General features: G+C 38.1%; 1 protein-coding gene across 1 annotated transcript in view; it reads right to left on the minus strand.

Annotated features, from left to right (window-relative positions):
* The window catches only part of Tex11 (testis expressed 11), a 301,187-nt gene that overhangs the window by 267,281 nt on the left and 7,621 nt on the right, over window positions 1-26,285 (minus strand). Inside the window, exons 2-6 of the mRNA XM_057760677.1 lie at window positions 26,131-26,252; window positions 22,594-22,678; window positions 19,222-19,301; window positions 10,808-10,888; window positions 10,605-10,724 (exon numbers count right to left, since the gene is read on the minus strand). Coding sequence (XP_057616660.1) covers window positions 10,605-10,724; window positions 10,808-10,888; window positions 19,222-19,301; window positions 22,594-22,678; window positions 26,131-26,252 — 488 coding nt within the window. The remainder of the gene's footprint in view (window positions 1-10,604; window positions 10,725-10,807; window positions 10,889-19,221; window positions 19,302-22,593; window positions 22,679-26,130; window positions 26,253-26,285) is intronic.

Genomic DNA, 26,285 nt, shown 5'->3' on the forward strand with positions numbered 1-26,285 from the left:
AGAAAAACTTACTGGCAAGAATTCAGCCCAGGAATGGTAATAAAAACATGCATGGTGGTAGGAAAGGCAAGGTAGAACTCAGCTTACAAATTGCCCTTTCTGGGCTATCTTGTTAGGACTTCAAAAAGAAAACCACTCAGTGTTCCCCTGCCAAAAAGTAAACTGCAAAGAACAAGCCTAAGGGGGAAATTTTATCCTGTATCTCCTCAGGAAGGCTTATGCTGGATCCCAGTTTAAGTTTATAGTCCATTATAGCAAAGAAGGCATAGTGGTGACAGTAGCTGTCAACTATGGCACAGAACATGAAATAGAAGATCACAAATCAACAATAAAGATTTAACTAGTAAAAAGTCCAGGCGGTGGTGGCACACAACTTTAACCCCAGCACTCGGGGACAGAGGCAAGCTGATCTCTGCCAGCCCAGTTAAAAAGAAGTCTGAATAGAACAAAACAAAATTGAAATTCAGAGCAAACACCAAATTTCTCAGTTTCTTGTTAAGTATCTAGAGCTCTTGGGAACAAACTTATTTTTGCCAATTTTTTCACAACCACACACTCAATTGAATGACCATATATACAGTCACTACTCACAGATTTAAAAGCTGGGCTCTAAAAGAACAAGACCAACACAATGGATACACATTTTAAAGGGGTTATTATATTGGTCTACATGCCAGAGGTTGCTTGTTCAATGCTGTCTGTAAGAAGAAGAGGCAAAGAAGCCAGTAGCTGCTTGGTTCAAGAAGTTGGATACCTCAGCAGTATCAATTTGATGCTGAAGTCTGGGCATTTCCTGCAGAGTCACTGATATTGAGTCCACGTTGGAAGGCAGTGGACAATCTTGGCAGCAGTGATCTACATACTTGCTCAGGAAGATGACAAGAAAGCAGGTGCATGTGCACTGCATTTCCTCAGACTTCGCCATATCTGGTCTGTAGACTGCGCTATCCGAGTTAAAAGCCAGTCTTCCCTCTTGGTTATCCTCTCTGGAAAAACTCTTAGACAGTCCTAGGAGAGCTGTCTCTGAGGTGAGTGGATTAGTTTGCTTTCTGTTGCTGTGATAAAGGACGTGACCTTTACATTTAATTTGGAGAGAAAGGAGTTTCTCTTACCTTACATACTTACAAGCCCTTCATGAAGGGAAGTAGGGCCAGAACCTAGGGCAAGAAGTTGAAGTCAAGAACTAAAGCAGAGTCAGTGGAGAAATGTTGTTTAATGGCTTGTTTTCCACAGCTTCCTAGGCCTGCTTTATTATACCACTCAGGACCAGCAGCTCAGGAGTAGCACCGCCCACAGTAAGCTGGATGGTCCCATATCCATCATTAATCAAGAAAATGCCTGCCCAGACTTGCCTACAGGCAATCTGATGAAGGCATCTTCTCGACTGAGGTTCTCCCAAGATAACTATAACTGTGTCAAGATTGAAAAAAAAAAAAAAACTAGTCGGGAAATTTGACCTCGTGATATCTTGACATAACAATACATTACTATTAAGTCATAACTTTTCCTTTCTTGTTTATCCCCATGATCTTATATTAATCTCACAATACAGAACATAGTATAATTTTAAAATCCCCAGTCTTCAAAATATTCAAACACTTTAAAAGTTCAGTCACTTTAAAATACCCAATCTCTCTTTTTGCATCTCAGATGTATTTATTGATGCCACATCACAAGTGGTACTTGAACAAGTTTACAGCAATGCTCCATGCTCCCATGTAACATAGCTTACTTAACTTTAGCCAAGAGACAGCTCATCTTTGCTGGACTCAAGCAGTGGGTTACTTCTTTTATCAGCACTCCCAATTTTATAACCTATGAAAATTATCAACTTCATTGCTACCCAAATGTTCTGGTAAGGTTGAGGAAAGTAGTGTCTCATGGGGTCTCAGACACTGTTAATATGGCTATGAAGCACTCTCATCAGAACCAAGGCTATATGCTATACTGGATCCCATAACATAACTGGGAAAGGTCCAATTCTTAAGTTTTAATTCAGGGGTGCATTTTTTTTCTGTTTTGTTTTTGTTTTGTTTTGAGGAAGGGTGTTCTCAATGTGTATCACTATCTATCCTACAACTCAACAAATGTAGACTAGGCTGGCCTTGACCTCACAAAGATCTACCTGCCTCTGCTTCCCAAGTGCTGGAATTAAAAATGTAGGCCACCATGTCCGGCATCCAATGTCTCTTTAAAAGTTCAAAGTCTCGCCAGTGCTTTTAATCCCAGCACTTGGGAGGCAGAGACAGGCAGTTATCTGTGAGTTCGAGGCCAGCCTGGTCTACAAGATCTAGTCCCAGGACAGGTTCCAAAGCCACAGAGAAACGCTGTCTCGAAAAACCAAAAAAAAAAAAAATTCAAAGTCTCTCAACTGTGGGCTCCTACAAAATCAAAAATAAGCCACATACTTCTTATTCCAAGAGAAAAGAACCAGACACACTTATAATTAAATCAAAACAAAACCAAAAACCTAACAGTGTGAATAGCTCAGTAACCAATGTCTGAAACTCAGTCTTCTGGGATACAAAGGGTCTGGGAAGCTCCATCTCTCTGGATCTGCCCTACACACACACACACACACAAACACAAACACACGACTTGTCTCATAGGTTCAGGCCACCTCCACATCTACTGCTGTCCTTGGTGATCACCCTGCAGTCCTGGCATTTAAAATATGCTGGGGTCTTTGCTGCAAATGGGTTGCACCTTCACCAGTGGCCTCTCCTGGCCCCTTTTCAGGGACTCCAACTCTATCGTGTCACACACAGAACCAAACCTCAGCTGCTCTCATGAGACCTGCAATCTGCAACGTGCTTTCAAAACCAATAGCATGTGGGAGATTCTTAAAAATTAACAAACTTGGTTACCACCTTGAGATATATCCCTGATCTCTCTGGACCATAGCTCTGCATGCTGACCCTGAGAAAATACTTTCTAGAAGATTTCATCTCAATGATGCTGGGCTCACAGCTGATTTTTCAGTCCAGCTAATGATCACTGACTGTCCCAGTAAATAAAAGGTTTCACTTCGATGGTGCTGAACTCTCATTACTCACAACTGATCTTTCAGCGCTAGCTGACCAGAAACCATGGGTTCTTAATTCAAGACATCATATTAACAGCCCTGATAGAGCCTTTGAGGGCCTCTCAAACTTCCCTCTAACTCTTCACAAGCCAGGCCTCCATCACAGTCTGCACACTGGAAAGACAGAGATCCCAGTAGCTACTGACTCCACAAAGCTGAATACCATCACAGTCCCAATCTGTTGCTGAAAACCTGGAAGCCCCCTACCTAGTGTTGCTTGAGTGCATGCTGGACAGCTGAAGTTGGAGTCTAATGTGAAAAGCGTGTCTCAGCAGCATCCAGGAAGAAGACAAGGAAGGCACACATACACTGATTCTAACTTGGACCTCTTTATATCTGGATCACCCACTGCAAGTTCCACCCATTTTGAATGTAGGTCTATCCTGTTCATTCTCTCCAGAAACACCTTCACAGGCAGGCTCAGGTGTGTCTCCCAGGTGATTCTAAATACTGTCAAGTTGCTACTCAAGACCAGCCACCCTCACAATCCTAGCAGAGTACTCTGATCACTACAGATATTGTCTGCTGAATAATTTAATAAATAATAAAGCAATTATCTAACTAGTTCAATGGTAAGTACCTAAAAAATGATAAAGCCTGTTAAATCTCTAAGAAATATCTCATAGGCTATTTGCTGGGAAAGAGAAACCCTATTAACATAATATATACATATACATATTAACATAGTATATACTACACAATATAGAGTATTATACATTACTGTATAACAATAATACTAGTAGCTGGGCGGTGGTGGCGCACGCCTTTAATCCCAGCAATTGGGAGGCAGAGGCAGGCGGATCTCTGTGAGTTCAAGACCAGCCTGGTCTACAGAGCTAGTTCCAGGACAGGCTCCAAAACCACCGAGAAACCCTGTCTCGAAAAACCAAAAAAAAAAAAAATAATAATAATAATAATACTAGTAATTTTAATAATGGCCTTTAAAGATATCTTCTGCCAAGACGTTATCAACAAAACTCTTAGGTCCTAATGATGAGGATGTCTTAGAGTTAGAAGAACAAACAGAATTACTCTTAACTGGATTTGGTGGCATGAGCCTATAATGCCATCTACCTGGGAAACCAAGGCAAGAGAATTCTAATTTCAAGGCCTGCTTAGGATAGAGAGTGAGTTCAAAGCCAGCCTGAAGTTAGCAAAACTCTGCATAAAAAATAAAAAAAAAATTTAGAAAGGGATTTGGGACCTGAGTGTGGTACACATCTTTAATCCCAGCACGTGAGAGGCAGAGGCAGGTAGATCTCAGTGAATTTCAGACTAGCCAGGACTGAATAGTAATAGTGAACCCTTGTCTCAAAAAATCCAAAAGAGGAGGGTTGAAGATTAACTTGTTGTAGAGTTACATGCCTATCATTCCCAAGACCCTCTGTTACAGTATCAGTGCTGGGACTTTTTAAAGGCGTTATCACCAGTCAGAGTTAATAACTACATAATTCTCATTACTAATCATAGCTACTATTAAAAGTTTCAGCTAGCTAAAGATGCCATTTTGAAATCAACATCTAGAACACTGAAGAAATGCTATAAGGTTGTCTAGAAGCATAGACTCTTAGCACTAAGAAAGCTATAAGACTCAGAAATCTAACTTAGTATCTAATGAAGGAATCCTTTCTGTAATACATAATTGTTAGGATGCTCACAACCTTTGTTCACAATCTTCTAGTGACAACAGAAATTATCTATCTTTCAACAAAGCTGCCAGATTATAGGGTTACTATCTAATAAATGTTACTCTTTACACTGCTCTGAAATTGGTCTTCCTGTAGGTTCTATCTCTGGTCTTCATTGTGTTCTGTGGAGTTTGATTGCTCTTTAATATTTCAGTCCTTAGTTCTTAAAACACTCAAAGAAAGGCTGTCACTCCTACTGTCTCGGTTTTTTTCAGCATAGACATAATTATATTCTCCAGATATTTTCACATAGTATATTCACTATATTAACCCAATTACTTTTAAAGTGTAATGCCTAGAAATGATCACAATACTTGAAATTTAGTTAAATAATGTAAAATGCCTTCCTAGATATTATTAAAATAGGTTATGATACAGGCTTTCACTATGTAGGTCAGGCTAGTCTCAAACTCCTGGTCTTAAGTGATCTTTTTTAATTAATTAATTTATTTCTTTTACATATCTGCCACAGTTTCCCTCCCTCCTCTCCTCCCAGTCCCTCCCCAAGCCCCTTCTGCTCCCACCCCTAATTCACTCCTCCTCTGTTTCTGTTCTGGAAAGGGCAGGTCTCCTGTGAGTTATCAACAAAACATGGTATATCAAGTTGCAATGAGACAAAGCACCTCCCCTTGTATTAAGGCTGGGCAAGGTGACCCAGTATGAGAGGCAGGGTCCCAAAAGCCACCAAAAGAATCTGAGACTGTCCCTGTTCCCATTGTTAGGCATCCCACAAGAGGACCAACTACACAAGTGACGTTAGAGACTCAGCTCAGAATAACCGTAACTGTAGGAAGGAATCAGTACTCTGACAGTATTAGTTACTTTCCTCATGGCTGTGATCTAATACTGACAAAAGTAAGTTAAGAAAGGAAGGGTTATCAGTCGGAGAGCTGGCTGAGAGGTTGGAGCGCCACCTGCGGTGCCCGGGGTCCCGAGTTTGAGTCCCAGCTGGGTAAGTGTCTGTGTGTGTGTGTAAATGTGTCTACCTGTATCTATCTATGCTGTGTGACTGTCTGAACGTGTCTGTGTGTGAATGATGCTCTGCATGCATAATTAATCGGAAAAATTTTTAAAAAAAGAAAGGAAGGGTTATTTTGGGTTACAGTTCAAGGGGAAGTCCACCATAGCAGGAAAAGGCATGGTGGCGGGAATGTGAGGTCACAGTGCATCCATGACCCGAAAGAATGGAGCACTAGCAATAGATGCTAGTGCTCAACCAACTTCCTGTTTTCTATTCAGAACCAGATTTGAGTTCATGAACTGGTGCTGCCCATATTCATAATGGGTCTTCTTACCACAGTTAACCTCACAATCCCTCACAGACATACACAGATCTCTAACCAAATCTAGATTAATCTTTCCCAGACATGCGCAGAGGTTTGTCTCCTAGGTGATTTTAGACACTGTCTAATTGATAATCGATATAAACTGTTACACTGGATACAGATCTTTTTCACATGAACTACAATCAAGCCACATGTACCCCTGTCTCAGTCTAGTATATAGGCAACTGACAGTCTTGTACATATATAGTTACTTGCTTAATTGAAATATTGGCTAAGAAATGTCAAATGACAGTTCAAAGGCATAGAACAAATTGATAAAAGTTAAGGTGTAGAACTGAGCATGGTGGTACACACACAACTCTCACCCAGGAGACTGAGGCAGGAGGATTAAGAGCTCAAGGCTAGTCTTGCCTACATATCCTATTTTAAAAAACAATAATAATAATAATAGTAATAATAATAATAATTGTAAGTCCAAGGCTTGCTAGACTTTATATTAGTATTTTATTAATTGCCTTAAAGTAGTTCACAAAAGATATTAATAATAAAAGATAATACAAAAATTATGAAGAGAAAATTCATTTATATGATCAATCTCACTTGCAGTATATAAAGCAAATATAGACAAAAAATCTAGTGGTATTTATATCTTGGGGATAACCAGAAACCATCTAACTTGGACTTAAGGCCTCCTCAATAGGAAGGAATTCATACCTGGTACTGTAAAGTTAGCTAAGACTAGTAAAATCATGAACCCTAGAGGAGAACTTACTACTGTCACTTTCCTACCCCAACAGAATTCCTACCAGCATTCGAAATACTGATCCTTGTACCCACAGATAACTGTAGGTCTCACCCTCATCAAAGAAGCTTCTTTTTGAAGCAGATGGAAATTATTACAGAAATCCATAACTGGTCAAAATGTAGAGAACAGTAGACCATGGAGTGTCCAACCCCAATATATGCATCTACAACGCAAGCCCTAGAGTTAAGGTTAGGGAACAGCTCAGAAGAGGGGGCAGAAAGAGTGTAAGAGCCAGAGGACTAGGATTTCTACTGAAAGGAGGGGGATGAAAAGGAAGCTACACTGATGAAATCTCAACATGGTTGCTTAAACAGGACCAGTACAATGACACCACCAGTTGACATACCAATTCAGATGCGGATGGGGGAAAGCTCCCAGGTCCTACCCCTAATGAAAAGCTAGAGGTAATTCATGGCTACCAAGAGAGGGAGAATCAGTCTTCTCCAGAGATGAGCTCCCTGACAAGTTATCCAATCCCTAGTAGTCAGCTGTAAACACACATATATGAACTCAGCAAGGTTTGTGTGTGTGTGTGTGTGTGTGTGTGTGTGTGTGTGTGTAATAATTAAAGAAGGAAAGATCAATAGTTTGAGGGGGAGAAACATGGGAAGAACTAGAGGGGAAGAAGAAGGAATAAGGGACAGAAGTGATTTAAATACAGTACTCATGTATGAAATTCTCAAAACAGTTTAAGAAAAAAAGAGCATTTTGATTCTGGTCTTGGATCTTCAGATAAATAATGCCTCTTCTATGAAGTTCAGTTTCATCATTACAAAATAAAACACACCCTGATTTGAATAATGCACAATATATATATATATCAAAACATATATCCCATAAATTTTGTGTCAATTTAAATTTTTAATAGAAAATATAAGAAATATATATGTGCACACCTTTATTCCCAGCACTCAGGAGGCAGAGGCAGACCTCTGTGGGCTAGACTGGTCTACATATTGAGTTTTAGGCCAAACAGGGCTACATACATAGTGAGACACTGCCTCAAAAGACAAAGAAAATACATATATTTAATATATATAAATGTTTGTATATCAGAACACTTTATATTATGAAGACAGCAATGCTCCTCAACATGGTCTATAGATACAACTCTATCCCTATTGCAATTATAGCTGGCTTCTTTGTACAAAGTGACAATTTAATCCTAAAATTCACATGGAACTATAAGGGACCCAGAATACTCAAAACAATATGGAAAAACTGGGCAACTCATACTTGTTAATTTTAAAACTTACTATATGATTACAATAATCAGGACAGTCTGGTGCTGGTACAAAGACAGATATATCCAACCAACACAATAGAATACAGACCAAAAATAAGCCCTCACATTTGTGATCAATTTATTTTTGGCGAAGTTACCAAGATAACTTAACAAGGAAAGCAGTTTCTCAACAAGTGGCATTTGAGATAACAGGATAGCCATGTGTACAAGAAAGAATGGTGTTAGATATCTGTCTCATTTCATACCTAGAAATAAATTAAAATAGATCATAGTCTTAAATATAATTACTTGAAACAAGCAAACTTTCAGATATGGGGAAAATGGAGCTTCCATGCACTGCTAGTGGAAATATAAAATGGCACAGTCACTGTGAAAGATAATCTGGCACTTTCTCAAAAAAGTTGCTAAGTCTAAAATAAGTTACACCTACAATGCTATCCAGCAATTCCAATTCTAGGTATATACCCAAGAGTAATAAAAACATGTAGATACAAAACTCTGCACATGAATGTTCATGGTACAATAATGTATAATAACCAAATATTGGGAATGACTCAAATGTCTATCAATGGATGGATGGACAAATAAACAGAGCATATCTGCAGAGTGAAGCATGGTGTAACATGACTGAACCTTAACAAATTATGCTAAATAAAGAAGTTAATCACATTCTCTGTGGCTTGGGCAATCTGCGGGGCCACTGGAAGTGGGACCAGGATTTATCCCCAGTGCATGAGCTGGTTTTGGAGCCCATTCCCTATAAGAAAGATACCCTGCTCAGCCTTGATACAGGGGGGAGGGGCTTGATCCTGCCTCAACTTGACATGCCAGGCTTTGTTGGCTTCCCATGGAAGGCCTCACTCTTTCTGAGGAGTGGATGGGGAGTTGAGGTGGGGGAAGGTGGTGGGAACAGTAGGAGAGGAGGGAGGGGGAACTGTGGTTGGTATACAAAATAAAAAGAACTTTTAAATAATTTTTTTTTAGAATATGAGCAAGGAAGTCAGGACCTCAAGGGGTTGGTCCACCCACTGAGACAGTGTGCATGATCTAATGGGAGTTCACCAAAACCAGCTGGACTGGGACTGAATGAGCATGGGATCAAACTGGACTCTATGAATGTGGTTGACAATTGGGGCAGACTGAGAAGCCATTGATAATGGCACTGGGATTTGTCTCTACTGCATGGACTGGCTTTTTGGGATCCTAGTCTATTTGGATGCACAGCTTCCTAAGCCTGGATGGAGGGGGGAGGACCTTGGACTTCCCACAGGGCAGGGTACCCTGCTCTCTCTTAGGACTGGAGGGGAAGGAAGGGGGGGTGAGTGGGGAGCGGGAGGGAAGTGGGAGGAGAGGAAAAAGTGGAAATTTTTAATGATATTATTTATAAAGTAATAAAAAATAAAATAAAAAAGAAACGAAAAGAAGTTAATCACAAAGACAACTTACTCTATGTCTCTACTTGCATGAAATGTCCAGAATAGGCAAATTTAGGTTAAAAATGGGTTATAAAGACTGGGATCAGGAGAAATGGGTAGGATGGCTCATCATGGAGTAAAATATGTACTAAATTCAGACTGTGATGAGCACTACATGAGTCTATAAATATATAAAAATCACTGACACATTATAAATAGGTAAATTTTATGGTATAGAAATTATAAGTCAATAAAGATGTTAAAATAATAAGAATATATATAAGGCCTCTTTCATTTCTAGAATTATTGTAGGCAAACATCACAGTTTATATTTGCCAACTAAAAATACACACCTAACTCCATAATGACAAAACAGGGAAACTAATAAAGCAACCAATGATAAAGCACAATTCTGAAGTGTTAACATTTACATAATACCAGCAGACTTTTAAAGTATCAATGAACAACACAGAACAATTATAAATGAGAAGGCACCTTTGAGGCCAACTATTTAGAGCTCACTGTGAATGTAAGAAACTCAAGACTGGATAGATGTCTCGGTTTGTAAGAGCAACTGCTCTCCAAGCATAAGATCGGAGTTCAAATGCCCAGGACATACTAGGTCAACCGGCCTAGCCCAAACAGCAAGCTTCCAGCCCAGTAAGACACCCTATTTCAAGGGACTAAGGCAGAGAAGATAAAGAAAGACACTCGATGTCTTGCTCCAGCCTCTCTGCATGTGCACACAAAGGCACAGCCTCCCCACACACTCACATGCATGCATCATACATACCACACACCCACATACATGAAAAAGATTAGTTTAAAACAAGACTCTCAGAGACAGCATTTCAAGTAAAAGTTGTCATAAATAGCAGATGTTAAATGGATTGGTTGAAAATTATGCTTAGCTATTATCTTTCTTTTCACCCTCACTCACCCTACACAGACTACAGCCCCCACTAATTAACAACTATTATACCATAATATCCTTAGAAAGCCAAGGACTCATATTATCACTTTTACATTAACATATACAAAATGCCCTGTTATAAGGCCACAGTGTTCATGATACCTACTGACTCAGCTTGAAAAGAAAGCGTGCAGAAGATACCCTTCTCCACTGTGACCTTATGCATGGTCAAGTTGGCCTCAGTGTAGCAACTCCGCATTAATTTGACATATAATTTCTCCAGATCCTGGAAAATAAAACAACACAAGCATGAGACTTAGCATAGATGTTACTAATAACTGCCGCAGCTGAAAATCAATCGTAACTTACAGCCATGGCAGCTTGAAAAAATTCATCAGCAATTGGGGCATTTCCAGTATCCAACCATTCTTTTCCTGTTTTCATATTCATCTAGAAAACAGAAGTTAGGAAATAATTTTTAAACTTCACAGCTCTCCCAAATTGGTTGAAAGATAATAGAGAAAAATTATCTTGTATATTGAGACACAATAGATAGGGGTAAAAAAACAGCAATCAGCACTTACTTCTGTGCTCTGAATTTCAACTTAAGAGAAGTGTTTTTGAGAAAAGCAGCAGGAACAAACGATTAATGTTTGTGCTGGTAAGTTTTAATGTCAACTTGACACAACCTAGAATCACCTGGGAAGAAAGTCTTAATGACAAATTATCAAGATCGGATTGCCCTGGAGATATGTTGTCAGGAGATTCAACTGTTAACTGATGTAGGAAGACACAGCCCATCTTGGGTGCTCCCATCTCTTAAGTAGGGGATCTTGCACTTCATAAAGCAGGAGAATGCTAGATAAGAGCAAGCAAGCAAGGATGTATATATTCTCTTTGATACTGACTGTAGATATAATATGACTTCTTGAGTTCCTGCCTTGCCTTTCCTTTAACAATGGACTGTGACCTAAAATTGTAAGTCAAATAAATCCTTTCTCCTCTACATTACTTTTTGTCTGGGTATTTCATCACAGCAACAGAAATGAAACTAGAACAATGCCTTGAAAACACCTTCTGAGAAAATATTTTTAATATATTGGATGGTGATTATGAAGTTCTCAAAAATTCAATTATTTCAATATTTTTAATAGTTATAATTTATATAAAAAGAGAAAAGTTCTGAGAACTTAATGCTTCACATAATTGAAAAAAGTTATGAGGTTGGAGAGATGACCCAGAGGTTAAGACGTTAAGATTGCTCTTCCAGGGACTGGAGAGATAGCTCAGAGGTTAAGAGCATTGCTTGCTCTTCCAAAGGTCCTAAGTTCAATTCCCAGCAACCACATGGTGGCTCACAACCATCTGTAATGGGGTCTGGTGTCCTCTTCTGGCCTGCAAGCATACACACAGACAGAATGCTGTATACATAATAAATAAATAAATATTTTTTAAAAAAAGATTCCGGCGCCATCTTGTCTCTTTTTCTGTTTCTTCAGCGTGGCCGCGCTCTCTCTGGTTCTTTCCCTCTCTCTCTCTCTCTTTCCCTCTCTCTCTCTCTCTCTCTCTGTCTCTCTCTCTCTTCTCTCTCCCTCCCTCCTTCCCCCCTTTTCTCCCCTTTTAATAAATGCTTTTATGGCTACAAAAAAAAAAAAAAAAAGATTCCTCTTCCAGAGGTTCTGAGTTCAATTCCCAGCAACCACATGGTGGCTTATAACCATCTTAATGAGATCTGGCGCCCTCTTCTGGCATGCAAGCTAATACAGGCAGAACACTATGTACATATTAAAATCTTTAAAAACAAAAACAGTAAAAAAAAAAAGTTATAGGATGAACAATGGACTATGAAGCAGCACACTCAAGTTCTAGTTTTTAATCACATCTCTATTATAGTTTTGAATAATTCAATGATTGAATCATTATTAAAAAATCCTTTACCTGTCAGGCACCCTGGGAAATATTCTCAGTACTGTAACTGATTGTAAGTAATAACTGATATGTAATATGTACAAATGCTGTGGGAGCAAATAAGGACTGAACTGAGATGGAAGAAGGAGCACACGATACAACTATCTCTTCTAGTATAAATCCCCAGAAATGGCAATAAAAGAAAATAAGACATTTTGTGGGGTGGCTGTTTCTTCCCCTCTTCAGAGAATAGTAGTGCATACAATTCTTATGCTGAAAGGAAATAGAGTTTCAGATAGCTGACAACATAGATGAATGTAAAATATCTATTCTTACTTCATCATCAGTCGCTGGCTTCAGGTTTTAGTAAATACTATGATACTGTATTCAAAGAAAACTACCAAGGAGTCTCAAATCAAATATGGACAAGAGTTATCAAACTAATGAAGAAAAACAATACTATGAAAGGATTTCACACTCAACTATAGTTGGAATTTTCTTTGGGGTAGTAGCCAGCTCCCAAAAAAGACACAAACTTGTTAATTATGAATGTTCTGCCTTAGCTTAGGCTTGTCCCACTAGCTCTTATAATTAAATTTAACCTGTTTCCCATCATCTACATTTTCCCTGGGGCTATTTACCTTTCATTCATTCTGTAGCTCTTACTCTCCTGCTTACTCTGTGTCTGGCTGGCCCCTGGCATCTCCCTGGCATCTCCTTTACTTTCTCCACTAGCCTAAATCCTTCCTCCTACTTACACTCCCTGTCCAGAAGTTCTACCTATACCTCTTCCCTCACTATTGGTCATTCAACTTTTTATTAGACCAATCATGTGCCTTAGGCAGGCAAGGTGAAATAGAAACACATCTTTACATCATTAAACAAATGCCACACATCTTTACAAAGTTAAACAAATATTCCACAACATAAATAAATATAACACATATTTACATAGTTAAACAAATGCAACACATCTTTACATAGCTAAACAAATATTCTGCAACACTCAACAAACAGAATACCTGAGGAAGTAGAATTAAAGAAATTCAATAAAAATGCTGAGCAGTGGTGGCACACACACATCTTTAAATCCCAGCACTAGGAAGGCAGAGGCAGGCGAATCTCTGTGAGTTTGAGGCCAGCTTTGTCTACAAAGAGAGTTCCAAAAGGGACTCCAAAGTTACACAGAGAAACCTTGTCTCGAAAAACCAAAGAGAGGGAGAGGGAGACAAAGAGAAAACAAAAAGGAAATAAACTATTTATTCATATTTAAATAATAACCACAGTCAACAGCATGCTCCTGTAAGTTTTCATTTTTTTGAGATTATCAAAGCCCAGAGTGAAAATTACAGGTGACAAAAGTTGAAAGGTTGAAGGGGAAGAGATGTGGAATGGCGAAGGTACTAATAAACTATATTACTAATACACTAATGAAGTGGAAAGTAAAAATCTAATCTTCAAAACCTATGGGGAAAATATTAAACACATTGTTTAATTTTTAAAAAATTTCCAGGATAATCAGGACTATATAGTGAGACCCTCTAGAAATATTTTAAAGATAATCATCAGGTAAGCTTTAAATTGTATACTATAGCAAAAATGGAGAAAAGATCAAGAAAAATAACAGAATCTGAAATAACTCCTCATATCTCATGATCTCAAGTAAATAGATAACAAAAAATGATAAATCAAGAAGTAGTTGTTTTTATTGTCAAGTTTTTTGTTGTTTTTGTGCTGCAGTGCCGGGGCTTGAATACAAAGCCTCACATATACTAAGCATCCATTCTACCATTAAGATTAAAAATGAGTTATTAATATAGAAAAAATGCTACTTCTCAAAAATTCTATGTTGAAGTCCCCATTTCAAGTACCTCAGAGTATGAGTATATTTGAATATAGGGCCTTTAAAAGACGATTATGTTAAATGAGGCTGTAAAGTCTAATCAAGGGCTGCAAGCTGTTTCATTGCCACTCAAGCCTGAGGGTCGTGGGTCAATCCTCAGATCCCACATAAAGATGGAAGGGGAGAACTGAATCCACAGCGTTTTTTCTTTGATCTTCACACATGGTGTGACATGCACATGCATGCACACATTCACACGCAAGAATAGTCATCATCATCATCATCATAACAATATTAAAGAAGACTGGTGGGGAAGAGCCTAATCAAATCTTACTGTATCCCTACAAGAAAGAATTTAGATATACAAAGATGTACAAGGAATGAATGACTGTGCCAAGAGGAAAGGCCATGCAAGGACAAAAGAAGGGGGAGGAGAACTGAAAGTCAAGATAAGGGGACTCAGAAGAAACTAAACATATTGGTCTTGAACTTCTAGCCTCCAAAACTGTGAGAAAATTAATTTGTTATTTAAGCCATGCAATTTACAATATTTTGTTATGGAAGCCATAGAAAATCAATACAGTGATAAAAGCATATGATTAAAATATATGGAGATAGATGGGCATGGTGGTGCAGGCCTTTAATCCTAACACTTAAAGAGATTGAGGCAGATGAATCTATGTGAGTTCAAGGCCAGCCTGGTCTACATAGTGAATTTTAGGGCAGCCAGAACTACATAGTAAGACTCTGTCTCAAACCCAGCCACCTACCACAAAAAAGATATATGGAGGTAGCCATGACAATGGAAACAGAAGTAGTTACAAGTAATGGCCTTGAAACTGGCAGTGAGAGATGAGGAAGTAGCTCACTGGAGTGCTTGCCTAGCACGTGGCAGGCCCGGAGTTTAACCCTAGCACTGAAAGAAAAACTAGCAAAGATACACACAGAAAGTAATTCACCATACAACCCAAAGGACCATCAAGGAACCTCCAATTGAATGTAGAAACATATATAAACCAACTGAATAGTACAGAGATATTTTTATTTATTTCTTTTATTTTATGCATATAGGTGTTTGGCATGGAAGGAGGCCAGAAGGTAGCATCAAGGTACCCTGGAACTGGAGTTATAGCTTGCTGCAAGCTACCATATGGGTGCTAGGAATCAAACTCCAGTCCTCTGAAAGAGCAGCCAGGATTGTTAACCACTGAGAAATATCTCCAGCCCCCTAAAACTGGATACTTAAAGTGAGAAATACCTAGTTATACATAGAAATATATATATTGCTATACACAAGTATATGATTAAATAGGTAAAACCTAGTCAGGTGTAGGGGTGCACAACAGTAATCCAAGTACACGGGAGGAGTAACAAATTCAAGACCAGCCTGGGCTACATAATAAGTTTTTGTCTAAAACAAGGTATATATGTGAAATGTTTCCATTTATTTGCTATATTCCTACCCCAATAAAACAATATTTTGGCTAATGGCATATGCTTACACTTCCAGTATTTGGGAGGCAGAGACAGGAGGATCACTGCAAGTTCAAGATCAGAGCCTACATTAGTGAGTTCCATCCAGGGCTACACAGAAAGACACTTTATTAAAGACAAGAAGAACAAACAAAACACAAAAGCAAACAGTACTGGATATAAAGACACCTTAAGTCCTAGCATTCAAGAGGCCAAGGAAGAATAAAATAAAATAAAATACTTAGCAAAGAAATCATCCAGTCAATAAATGAACTGAACAGAAACGAATTGAACAGAAATTTCTCTTATATTTTGGCTGTGTAATGACTGAGTCATTTCCCCAGTCCAACAGAAAATTCTTAAATACTACTAGCCAATAAATATATGAAAGAAAATATTCAGCATCATTATGCATCAGGAAATTAAAAATCAAAATCAGATTGATATTCCATCTCCCCCCAGTCAGGCTAGCTACCGTCAAAGGAACAAATAACGACAAAATGCTAAAGAGATGCAGAGGGAAGGGTGGGAAGAGCTATTGCAGACTGCTAAGGGGAAGGTGTACATTAGTGTAATGAATGGAGTTTTCTAAAACAAAAAATCTAAAATTAGAACAACCAATGGATTCAGCTCTACCACTCAAAGGCAAGTACCCCTAGGAATCTAAGTCAGCATACCACAGAAATATAAGCATATCTATGTTTATTGCAGACTATTCACAACCATCAAGATACAGAGCATAGACATTCATCAGCAGATGAATATAAACAAAATGTGAAAAAATACAATAATGAAGTTTATTCAACTATAAAGAACAAAATCAGGTAATTTTCAGAAAAATGAACCATCCTGTTAAGGTAAATAAACAACATTCAGAAAAACAAATACCACATAGTTTCTTTCATATATAGAATCAATCTCTCTCTCTCTCTGCACACACACACTATGAAAGTAGAAAAGAGATCATTTGGGGGAGGAAGGGAAATAAAAGGAGGGCAGAAAGAAGTGAGACTAATAGGGAGGCTAGTATAAGCAAAGTACAAGTATATATGTGTATCAAATTGATATGAGACCCTTATTTAGTACATATACTAACTGAAAATTCAATAAATGTTTTAAAAATTAAAAAGAAAAAGAAGAGTGACCATGAACTAATTCTATTTAGTGTTAAATAATCAGAGGAATTGGAGTACCATCTTAATTGATTTTTCTGTATGCTTGATCTTTATTGTTTTAGGGCTTAGGTTTCTCTTATATTGCCTTACATAGCTAAGAAACTGTATTTGAACCCTACAGGTGTACACTACTATGCCAAGCTCCTATGCTGCTTTTAAATAATAATAATGAAAGAGGACTTTCTGCTCCATCTATGACTGAATATTTTAAATCTGACTTCCCACGGAACATAGCATTTTATAAAAGCTGCACAAAACACTGGTGACTGCAATCTTTGAAAAAGGAGAAACACAAAAAGTAAACCCCCACATTCAACATAGTTTTATCCCATAACATATGACAGATGTTCATTTATATACTATTAGCATACTTACGTATTTGTAGTTCACAAAGCACCTCTCATTAAACTATAATTTAACCCTATAGCATTGTACACTAAATATTATTAACCTCATTTTACAAATGAGAAAACAAATCTTTCAAAGTAAGATAGCAAGTCACAGGGCGAGAATTCAAACCTAGGTCTTCACCCTTCACGTGTTACATTCTTTTTGTTGTTGTTGTTGATTTTTGTTTTTGGTTTTTCGAGACAGGGTTTCTTTGTAGCTTTGGTGCCTGTCCCTGAACTAGCTCTTGTAGACCAGGCTGGCCTCGAACTCCCAGAGATCTGCCTGCCTCTGCCTCCCGAGTGCTGGGATTAAAGGCATGCGCCACCACCGCCCGGCCACATGTTATATTCTTGCTGGGTATGTAAGCCTATAGGCCAGCCCAGCTACTCAGGAGACTGCTGCAAGAGGATTGTTTGAGACAAGGAGTTTGAAATTAGCCTGGGCAATAGAGTGAGACTCTTGCCTCAAAAGTAAATGAATAAATAAGTGTCATACCTTTAATGCCAGTACCAGAGAGGTAGAGGTAAAGGGAGGAGTACCTCTCTGAGTTCAAGGCCAGCTTGGTCTAGGTAACAAATTCCAAGACAGTCAGGACTACATAGTGAGCTCTTGTCTCAAAAACTAAAGTAGGACCAAAGAGATGGTCTGTGATTAAGAGCACTTGCAGCTCTTCAGAGGACCCAGGCTGAATTCCAAGTACCCATAATGTAATTCATAACAATCTGTAACTCTAGTTCCAGGGGATATGATGCCCTCTTCTGGTTTCCAAGTCACACAAATGGTGCAGGCAAAATACTCAAACATAAATTCTTTAAGTAAATAAATAATAAATAGGTAAATAAATAAGCAAGCAAGCCAAGCATGATGGCACACATCTTTAATCTCAGCACCGTGGGAGGCTAAGGCAGAAGGATCGTGAGTTCCAAGTCAGCCTGGGGGCTATGGTTTGAATATGAAATGTTCTCCACAGGCCCTTGTCCTGAGACTTAGCCTTCAGCTGGTGGCACTACTGGAAACTTCAGTGAGTCAGACCTGGCTGGAAGAAGTCAGGCACTGAGAATAGGTCCTTAAGGCCACCTTGTCTCTGACTGCTTCCATTTCGAGGGGAAAATATTCGGACATGGTCTTGATACGTAGCCCTCCCTAATCAGTCTGGTAGTCACTGTATAGTTTGAAATGACCTCTAACTTTCATCAATCCTCCTGCCTCAGTCCTCAAAATGCTGAGATTGCAGGCATGTGCCACTCTGCCTAGCTGTCTTCCTGCCTTTTCTTTGCTTTCTGGCTAGCATGATGTGAAATGCTCTGCTTTCCCACATGCATTCTGCTATAACAGACTGACACCTCTGAAACCATGAGCCAAAAGAGACCCTTCCTCCCCCCTGTTGTTTATATCACAGTATTTTGTCACAGCAATTAGAAAGCCAGCTAAAATACTGGGCTACAAAAACCCTGTCTCAAATAACCAAAACAAATCAACCAATCCTGAACTCCTTTCATTGCTGAACAGTTTAAATTTTTCATGAGAAAAAAGCTTGTGTTTTGCTTTTTGAGACAGGGTCTCATTATATAGCCCAGTCTGATGTAAAACTCTCTAAAGCCCAGGCTGACTTCAAATTTGAGATCCTCTTGCCTTAGCTTCCTAAGTACTGCAATTACAAGTATGTGCTACCATACCTGGCCTAGAAAAAAATCTTTTAAGATGAAATACCATCATCTTCTTATGTGGAAAACTGTTACTCTATCAAGTTGGAGATAATAAATGTATAAAAGAATTCATAAATATAGAAGTATACTTTCAATATTCTCTTCATTGGAGCATTCTATTAACTACAGTACTTCTGAGATCTAAAACTGTACTAGATATACTAACAATAAAAGGAACATGGATAACACTAAAGGATTCTTCCAGTTTATACTAACTCAATTATTTTCATACAAGTAACCACTATGTCATTTCATTTTACTTCGGAGCTTCAATGAATCAGGGCTTACCCATATCTGTCTTTGAAGAGCTTCTTCTGAAGAAATTAAGATTCCATACCTATATACCAGCTTGCAAGCAACATAACATACTGCAAAAGAGTAATTAGATATCCATTAAATACAAAGCACACAATCTATCTATCTATATATATGTGTGTGTGTGTGTATACACACACATAAACACACACAAAATTAGCAATGATTAAAGTGAAGCCAGTTTTATTATTTTAAAAAAAGAAGAAGTTGGCAGGGAGGTGGTGGCACATACTTTTCACCCCAGCACTCAGGAGACAGAAGCAGGTGGATTTCTGTGAATTTGAGGCCAGCCTGATCTACAGAGCAAGTTCCCACAGGCTCTAAAGCTACACAAAGAAACCTTGTCTTGAAAAACAAAACAAAACCAAAAAAAGGAAAGAAAGAAGTTGGGTTTTGTGTTTTTGGTGGGTTTTTTTTTTGTTTTGTTTTGTTTTTGGTTTTTTTTTTTTGCAGAGTTTTGTTGTAGATTTTGTTTAGTCTGCATTTTTGTTGCTGTTTGAGACAGGGTCTCATATAGCCCAGGCTGGCCTCTAATTCACTATGTAGCTGAGGATAGCTTTGAACTCCTAAACATTCAGCCTTCATCTCATAAAAGATAGGATTACAGACATGGGCTACCACATTCAGAATTGTTTTTTCTTTAAAATTTTTTCAAACAATATATTTTGATCATATTCTTTCCCTTCCCCCAACTCCTTCCAGATCCTTCCCACCTCCCTACCCACCCAACTTCATGCTCTCTCTCTCAAAAATATGAAAATTAAAACAAAAAACCCATTAAGACAAAAATACTAAAATAAAACAAAAACACACAAAAACACATGGAATCTACTTTGTGTTATATCCAGCTTTTTGTTTTATCTTGTTTTACTTTTTCCCATGCTGAGGTTCAAACATTCACCTAGTAAGTAGATATGTGGGGGTTTTATGCATTCTTCTAATGCTAAGGTTTAAAAACTCACACATTAAGTAACTGTTACAGCACAGAGCTACACTCCTGGGCCCAAAATAAGAAATTTTAAAGCCTATTTAAAAATCAGTTTTCAAAAGCAAATGACCTGAAGCTTATCAAATGAATTGCTTGCTTACTAATTCCAGTCACATATACACACAATTATATATTATAATATTTATCACTCTAACATTTTAATTTCTATAGGAGTTAAATCCTAAATCCTCATTGAGGATACCTGATTCCACATAATGCTCATGAATCATGCTGACAAAATTCTTCTCAGTAGAGCTGCAATCTATAGCTTCATCATCTGACAAGTTTCTGGATATGAGGGCAGTTTTACATTTTCTTCTAAATCTGAAACTCTCTAAATACATATTTTCTTAGATGAAATAAAAGTTCTTGAAGCATAATTCATAAAATACAGGTACCCTTATTATATAGTTCACTGTCACTAAAAAATTGTAAGTCTGCATAAATGCAACTTGTTCATTTCTGACTTATCATGAAACATAGGCAAGTTTTTAAAAATGAGTTTATATACCACTGAACTAGTTATCTTTTTCTTTTGAGATAGTCTCATATAGCCCAGGATTGCCTCAAACTTACTATGGACCCAAGAGTGACCTTGACCTTCTGATCCTCTGAGTCCTCAGATTACAGGCATGCACAACTGCCTGGTTTATGTAGTGCTGGAGACGGAACTCAGGATTTCATACATGCTGGAGGACAAGTACTCTTCCAGCTGAAGTACATACCCAGTCAACTTTATGCCAGATCTCAGTAATCATTCTGTTCATGCTGGTACCATTTCTAATACAATAAATGTCCCACTGTAAAAAAATTTAATTTCCCAGCTAAAATTATAAGATTATTGAAGTGGTCATATTTTTATTGATTATAATAAAATCTCATAAAGTTTCTTCTTCTGACAAATATTTTGGTAAAATATTTCTAATTGGTAAATAATTCTAATTTCCATTTTTAAAATGTTTTGGAAAATGTTTCCTTTTTGTTAATGTTTATTAAGTCTTTAGTTATTTTCGAGAGCCAATAGTTCAATTACTCCTCCTCTTAAAGTTATCTTCAATACCATCTCCAAATTTTTCTTCATTCTACCTTCAAACATACTTCATCCCTACCTCAAAAAATAACTTTATTGTGTTTCAAACCTGTATCCTATTTCTCCTCTTCCTTTCACTGCCAAACTTTCTAAAAAATTTTTAAATCTTTATGTGCATAAGTATTTGTCTGTGCACCACATGCATGCCTGGTGCTCAAGAAGGCCAGAAAAAGGTGTCAGGTCTCCTAGAACCGGAGTGACAGATGGTTGTGAGCCACCATATGGGTGCTGAAAATCAAACCCAGGTTCTCTAGAAGAGCAGCCAGTGCTCTTAACCACTGGGCTATCTCTCCAGCTACCAAACTTCTTAAAATGAATAATCTATCTGCCTTTGTTTTCTTGCCATTACTAAAGAAAAATGTTTCCCAACGTTACAACTTTATACATGAGGCCTTCATTTCCAAACATTACACACACACACACACACACACAAATAAAATTTACAAAACCAGCAACTGTCAGCAAAGTTAAGCCTTAATTGTTTTAGCTAAAGTAACTAAATCTTTACCAAACACTAAAGCATCCAAATAGATGTCTGACTTGGGTTTTCTGTTTGTTTGCTTGTTTTACTATTCTCATTTTTTTGCTCTTACAAATAGAAATTATTTCTGCAGTTTTTCTTAGTAATTCACCACTATGTTTATTGGCTTACCTCATGAGGAAATTTTATTTCAAATTTTTTTAAAAATCAAGAGGCTAGAGAGATGGCTTAATAGTTAGAAGTTCTAACTACTCTTCCAGATGACCTGAGTTCAATACCCAGCACCCACATGGTGGCTCACAGCCGTCTGTAACTCAGGCATGTGGTATGCAAGTATATATGCAGGCAAAACACCAACATAAAAATTTTAAAATCTAAATCCCTCACATAGCAACGTCTTTCATTCTAATATTAGCAGAGAGGGGAAACTACTATTTGAAAGTCCTTTAGAATCCGGAAGATTTTGCCTGTGTCTTCCCAGTGACACGTGTTCTTTCCTATTCCCTCTAGTTTTTCGTTTCCCACCTTTTGATCGTTGTTGTTTATCTCTAGACTATCTTGTAGTGGTACCTTAAAACTTGTATTAACAAAGAGATACCTCTGAAAAATCATAAACAGTGGGAAGCTATTTGCTTGGGAAACAGAAACCAGTGCTTTCAAACAATTTGTCTGTCCCTTAACAAAATAATCCCTATCTAATAACTGGTCAAAACAGTCAAACTTCAGGAATATTACCCAGTATCTAGTAAGACTATTTTTATAATGGGTCACAAAATGTGTACGTACATTTAGCTGTCTGGCTTTCACTCACAGACAACTCTATTCTCCTAGTAACTGTCCAGTTCCACAGGTTCACTGCAGTTTCTTCAATCTAGACAAAAAGAAACATTTCTTTAGCCAGTTAAGATACTTACCACCATCAATAATAGATTCTTTCTTGTATGTTGAATGTCTGTATAGGTATTGTGGGTCATTTCCTGATCCTCCAAATATAATCTCAATCAACCTCACTTCACAAAAAACTTAGCATCTCTTAATAGAAATTATTTTGCCCCCTGACTACACAATTTGTTTTCCTATTTATGTGTCTTTGGGGGTAGGTTTCAAGGCAGGTTTCTCTGTGTAGCCCTGACTGTCCTGGAACTCACTGTGTAGATCAGGCTTGCCTGCCTCCACCACACCCAGCTTATTTATGTGTCTTTATTCATAATGCTCACTTTAACCTGAATTATACCCCTTCCCTTTGTCCTTATGTAAATAAAACCCATTTGAGTCTTAGAAGCAACATCCACAAAACTTTCAGTAGTCACTACAGTTTACTGATATCATGCTTCCCTAGATTTAATCCCCAGTTCTGAAAGGAAAAAAAAATTGGAGAATAGTTTGGTTTCTGGGAAGCAACCTCAGAGGCAGTAACTGAGCTTGGATGTTACTACTATCTGAGACCAATATAGCATAGCCCTGACTTAAATCGTTCAAGGGATGATGTTGAATAATGATAGAATGTACATACCATTCATTACTTTACGACAAATAGATTGATAGTAACTGACTAAGGAGAAAAAGGCAAATACACACACACTATAAAGAGCAATGGTGGTATAAGTTTTTATTCCTTACTAGGATGGAAGCCAAGAGTGTACAGGACAAGATGCTTATTTACCACTGCAGCATAACTTCAGCTATATATTTTACTGTCTTTTTCCAGTACTACCTTTCTCATCTACACCTCCACCTTATTTTCTGATGAGATTCCATTCAGAAAGACAGATAATTTAGCACAGGTATCATTTTACTTTACTATTCTGGGGCAAATTCTCAGGGTCACCTTCATTCCTCTCACATAGTTTAATCATGCCATCACTGACTGAATGATGACTTTCACATGAAGTATTACTGATTTATGTCACCAACAACATGTGAAGCTAATATTTGACTCTAAATTTTAAGAGAAGGAGTGAACATTGATATTAAAAGATCTTAAGAACTATCTTTTGGCATTTTTGGAAAGCAATTTGACAACATGTAAAGTTGTCATACAATTGCTCTTCTAAGACTCTATTCTAAGAAAATAGTACAAGTGGGTAAACAATCTTTGCATTTAATAATGCTCCTTTTATCACTGTGATAGTGGAAATGTGAACCAATGTAAATATTTGATAATAAAGAAATACATAAATGAATTATGACAAATTCCCTTGAAAGGATATGATTCTGCCATTTAAAATAATAGTCATAGACAGTGAGATGAATCTTGTCACACAAGCTTGACAACCTGAGTTCAGTCCCTGGAACTCACATTAAAGTGACAGGAAAGAACTGGATCCACATGTGTGCTCCCAACACATACATAGTCACATACACGGAATACAAATTAAAAATAAAATAGTGGCCCCTGAGCATTGTGGTACATGCCTTCAATCCCAGCAGTTGGGAGGTAAAAGCAGGTGGATCTCTGTGAGTTTGGGGCCAGCCTAGTCTACAGAGCCAGTTCCAGGACAGTCAAGGATACACAGAAAAACCCTGTCTCAAAAAAAAAAATCCAAAATTAAAAAAGAATAAAAGAAACAGAGTTAAGAAAACACATAAGGATGGAAAAATACCTAGAGCCATTCGCTGAAATAAATTCTAAATAAATCAACAATCCTTTTTCATTTTACATACCAATCCCAGTTCCCACTCTCTCCCCTCCTCCCATTCCCTCTACCTAACCGCCCCATCCCAACCCCCCATCGACTCCTCAGAGAGGGTAAGGCACATGTAATCTTTTAAAAAAAAAGATAAAAGATTACTTAAGCCGGGCGGTGGTGGCGCATGCCTTTAATCCCAGCACTCGAGAGGCAGAGGTAGGTGGATCTCTGTGAGTTCGAGGTCAGCCTAATCTACAAGAGCTAGTTCCAGGACAGGAACCAAAGTCACAGAGAAACCTTGTCTCAAAAAAAAAAAATAGGGCTGGAGAGATAGCTCATTGGTTAAGAGCACTGGCTGCTCTTCCAGAGGTCCTGAGTTCAATTCCCAGCAACCACATGGTGACTCACAACCATCTGTAATGAGATCTGGTACTCTCCTCTGGCATGTGGGCATACATGGAGGCAGAATGTTGTATACATAATAAATAAATAAACAAATAAATAAGTTTCACTGACAGAATCAAGATACGTAGGCAAGAATATTCCATGCTAAAAAAAAATTTACTTCTTGTTCTTCCAGAAGACCAAAATTCAGCTTCCAGTTGGGCAGACTCACAATTACCTGTAACTCTAGCTCCTGGAGCATCCAATGCCTCTGGCCTCCATAGGTATCTGCCTTCACAAGCACATACCCACACACACATAATTAAAAATAATAAAAATAAATCTTAAATTTTTATTTATTTTGTATGGTAAGGGACACATATGCAGGTTTGGTATAGGAGTTCCTTCTGTTTGTGTGTTGCTGTCATTGGTTAATTAATAAAGAAACTGCTTGACCTGATAGAATAAAACTTAGGTAGGCTGAGAAGACAGAACTGAATTCTGGGAGGAAGAAAGCAGAGTCAGAGAGCTGCCATGGAGCTGCCAGGTCAGACATGCTGAATCTTTCCTGGTAAGTCACGACCTCATGGTGACATACAGATTATTAGAAATGGGTTAAATCAAGATGTGAGAGTTAGCCAATAAGAGGCTAGAGCTAATGGGCCGGCTGTGTTTAAATAAATACAGTTTTTGTGTGATTATTTTGGGTGTAAGAAAGCCAGGCAGCTGGGAGGAAAAGTAGCCCGATCCTCCTATTACACAGGTTCAAGGACAACTTATGGAAATTGATTTTCTCCATCCACCATGTGAACCTTAGGAATCAAACTTAGGTTGTCTGGCTTGGCAAGAGATACTTTACCCGCTAAGCCATCTGACTGGCCCTAAAACCCTTACAGGAAAATACAGGAATAGGTGCTAGAGAGCTGTACAACAATGAGGACCTGAGCTCAGAGCCTCAATCACCCACATAAAATCCAGACATGATGGTGCACACCTAGGGTGCTAGCACTGGGAAGGCAGAAACAGAAGGCTCACTAGGGCCTACTGGCCAGCTAGTCTTGGCCAGTCAGTGAACTCCAAGTTCAGTATGAGACCCTGTCTTAAAAAAGGGTGTGTGGTTAAGAGCATATACTACTGTTGCAGAGGACCTGAGCATAGCTCCAGGGGATCTGAAGACTCTGGCCTTCACAGGCACTCATGCACATGCACAAACCCATGTGCAGACACACAACTGTACATAATTAAAAATAAAACTTTAAACAAACTTATCACCAAAAGATTACCATAAACAAAATAATTTTTTACCAACCTGAATACTCTGTATTGCAGCCAGAGACTCACTGTTGACATTTGGTATGTTCACAAAGACTCTGTCAATTATTTCACGCAGTCTCAATGAATTACCACTTATGATCAGGGTTCTAACAATTTCTGAAATAACAATGAGTAATAAATGTGTTACGA

This window comes from Chionomys nivalis, chromosome X (genome assembly GCF_950005125.1).
Source record: "Chionomys nivalis chromosome X, mChiNiv1.1, whole genome shotgun sequence".
NCBI classification, from domain to species: Eukaryota; Metazoa; Chordata; class Mammalia; order Rodentia; family Cricetidae; genus Chionomys; species Chionomys nivalis.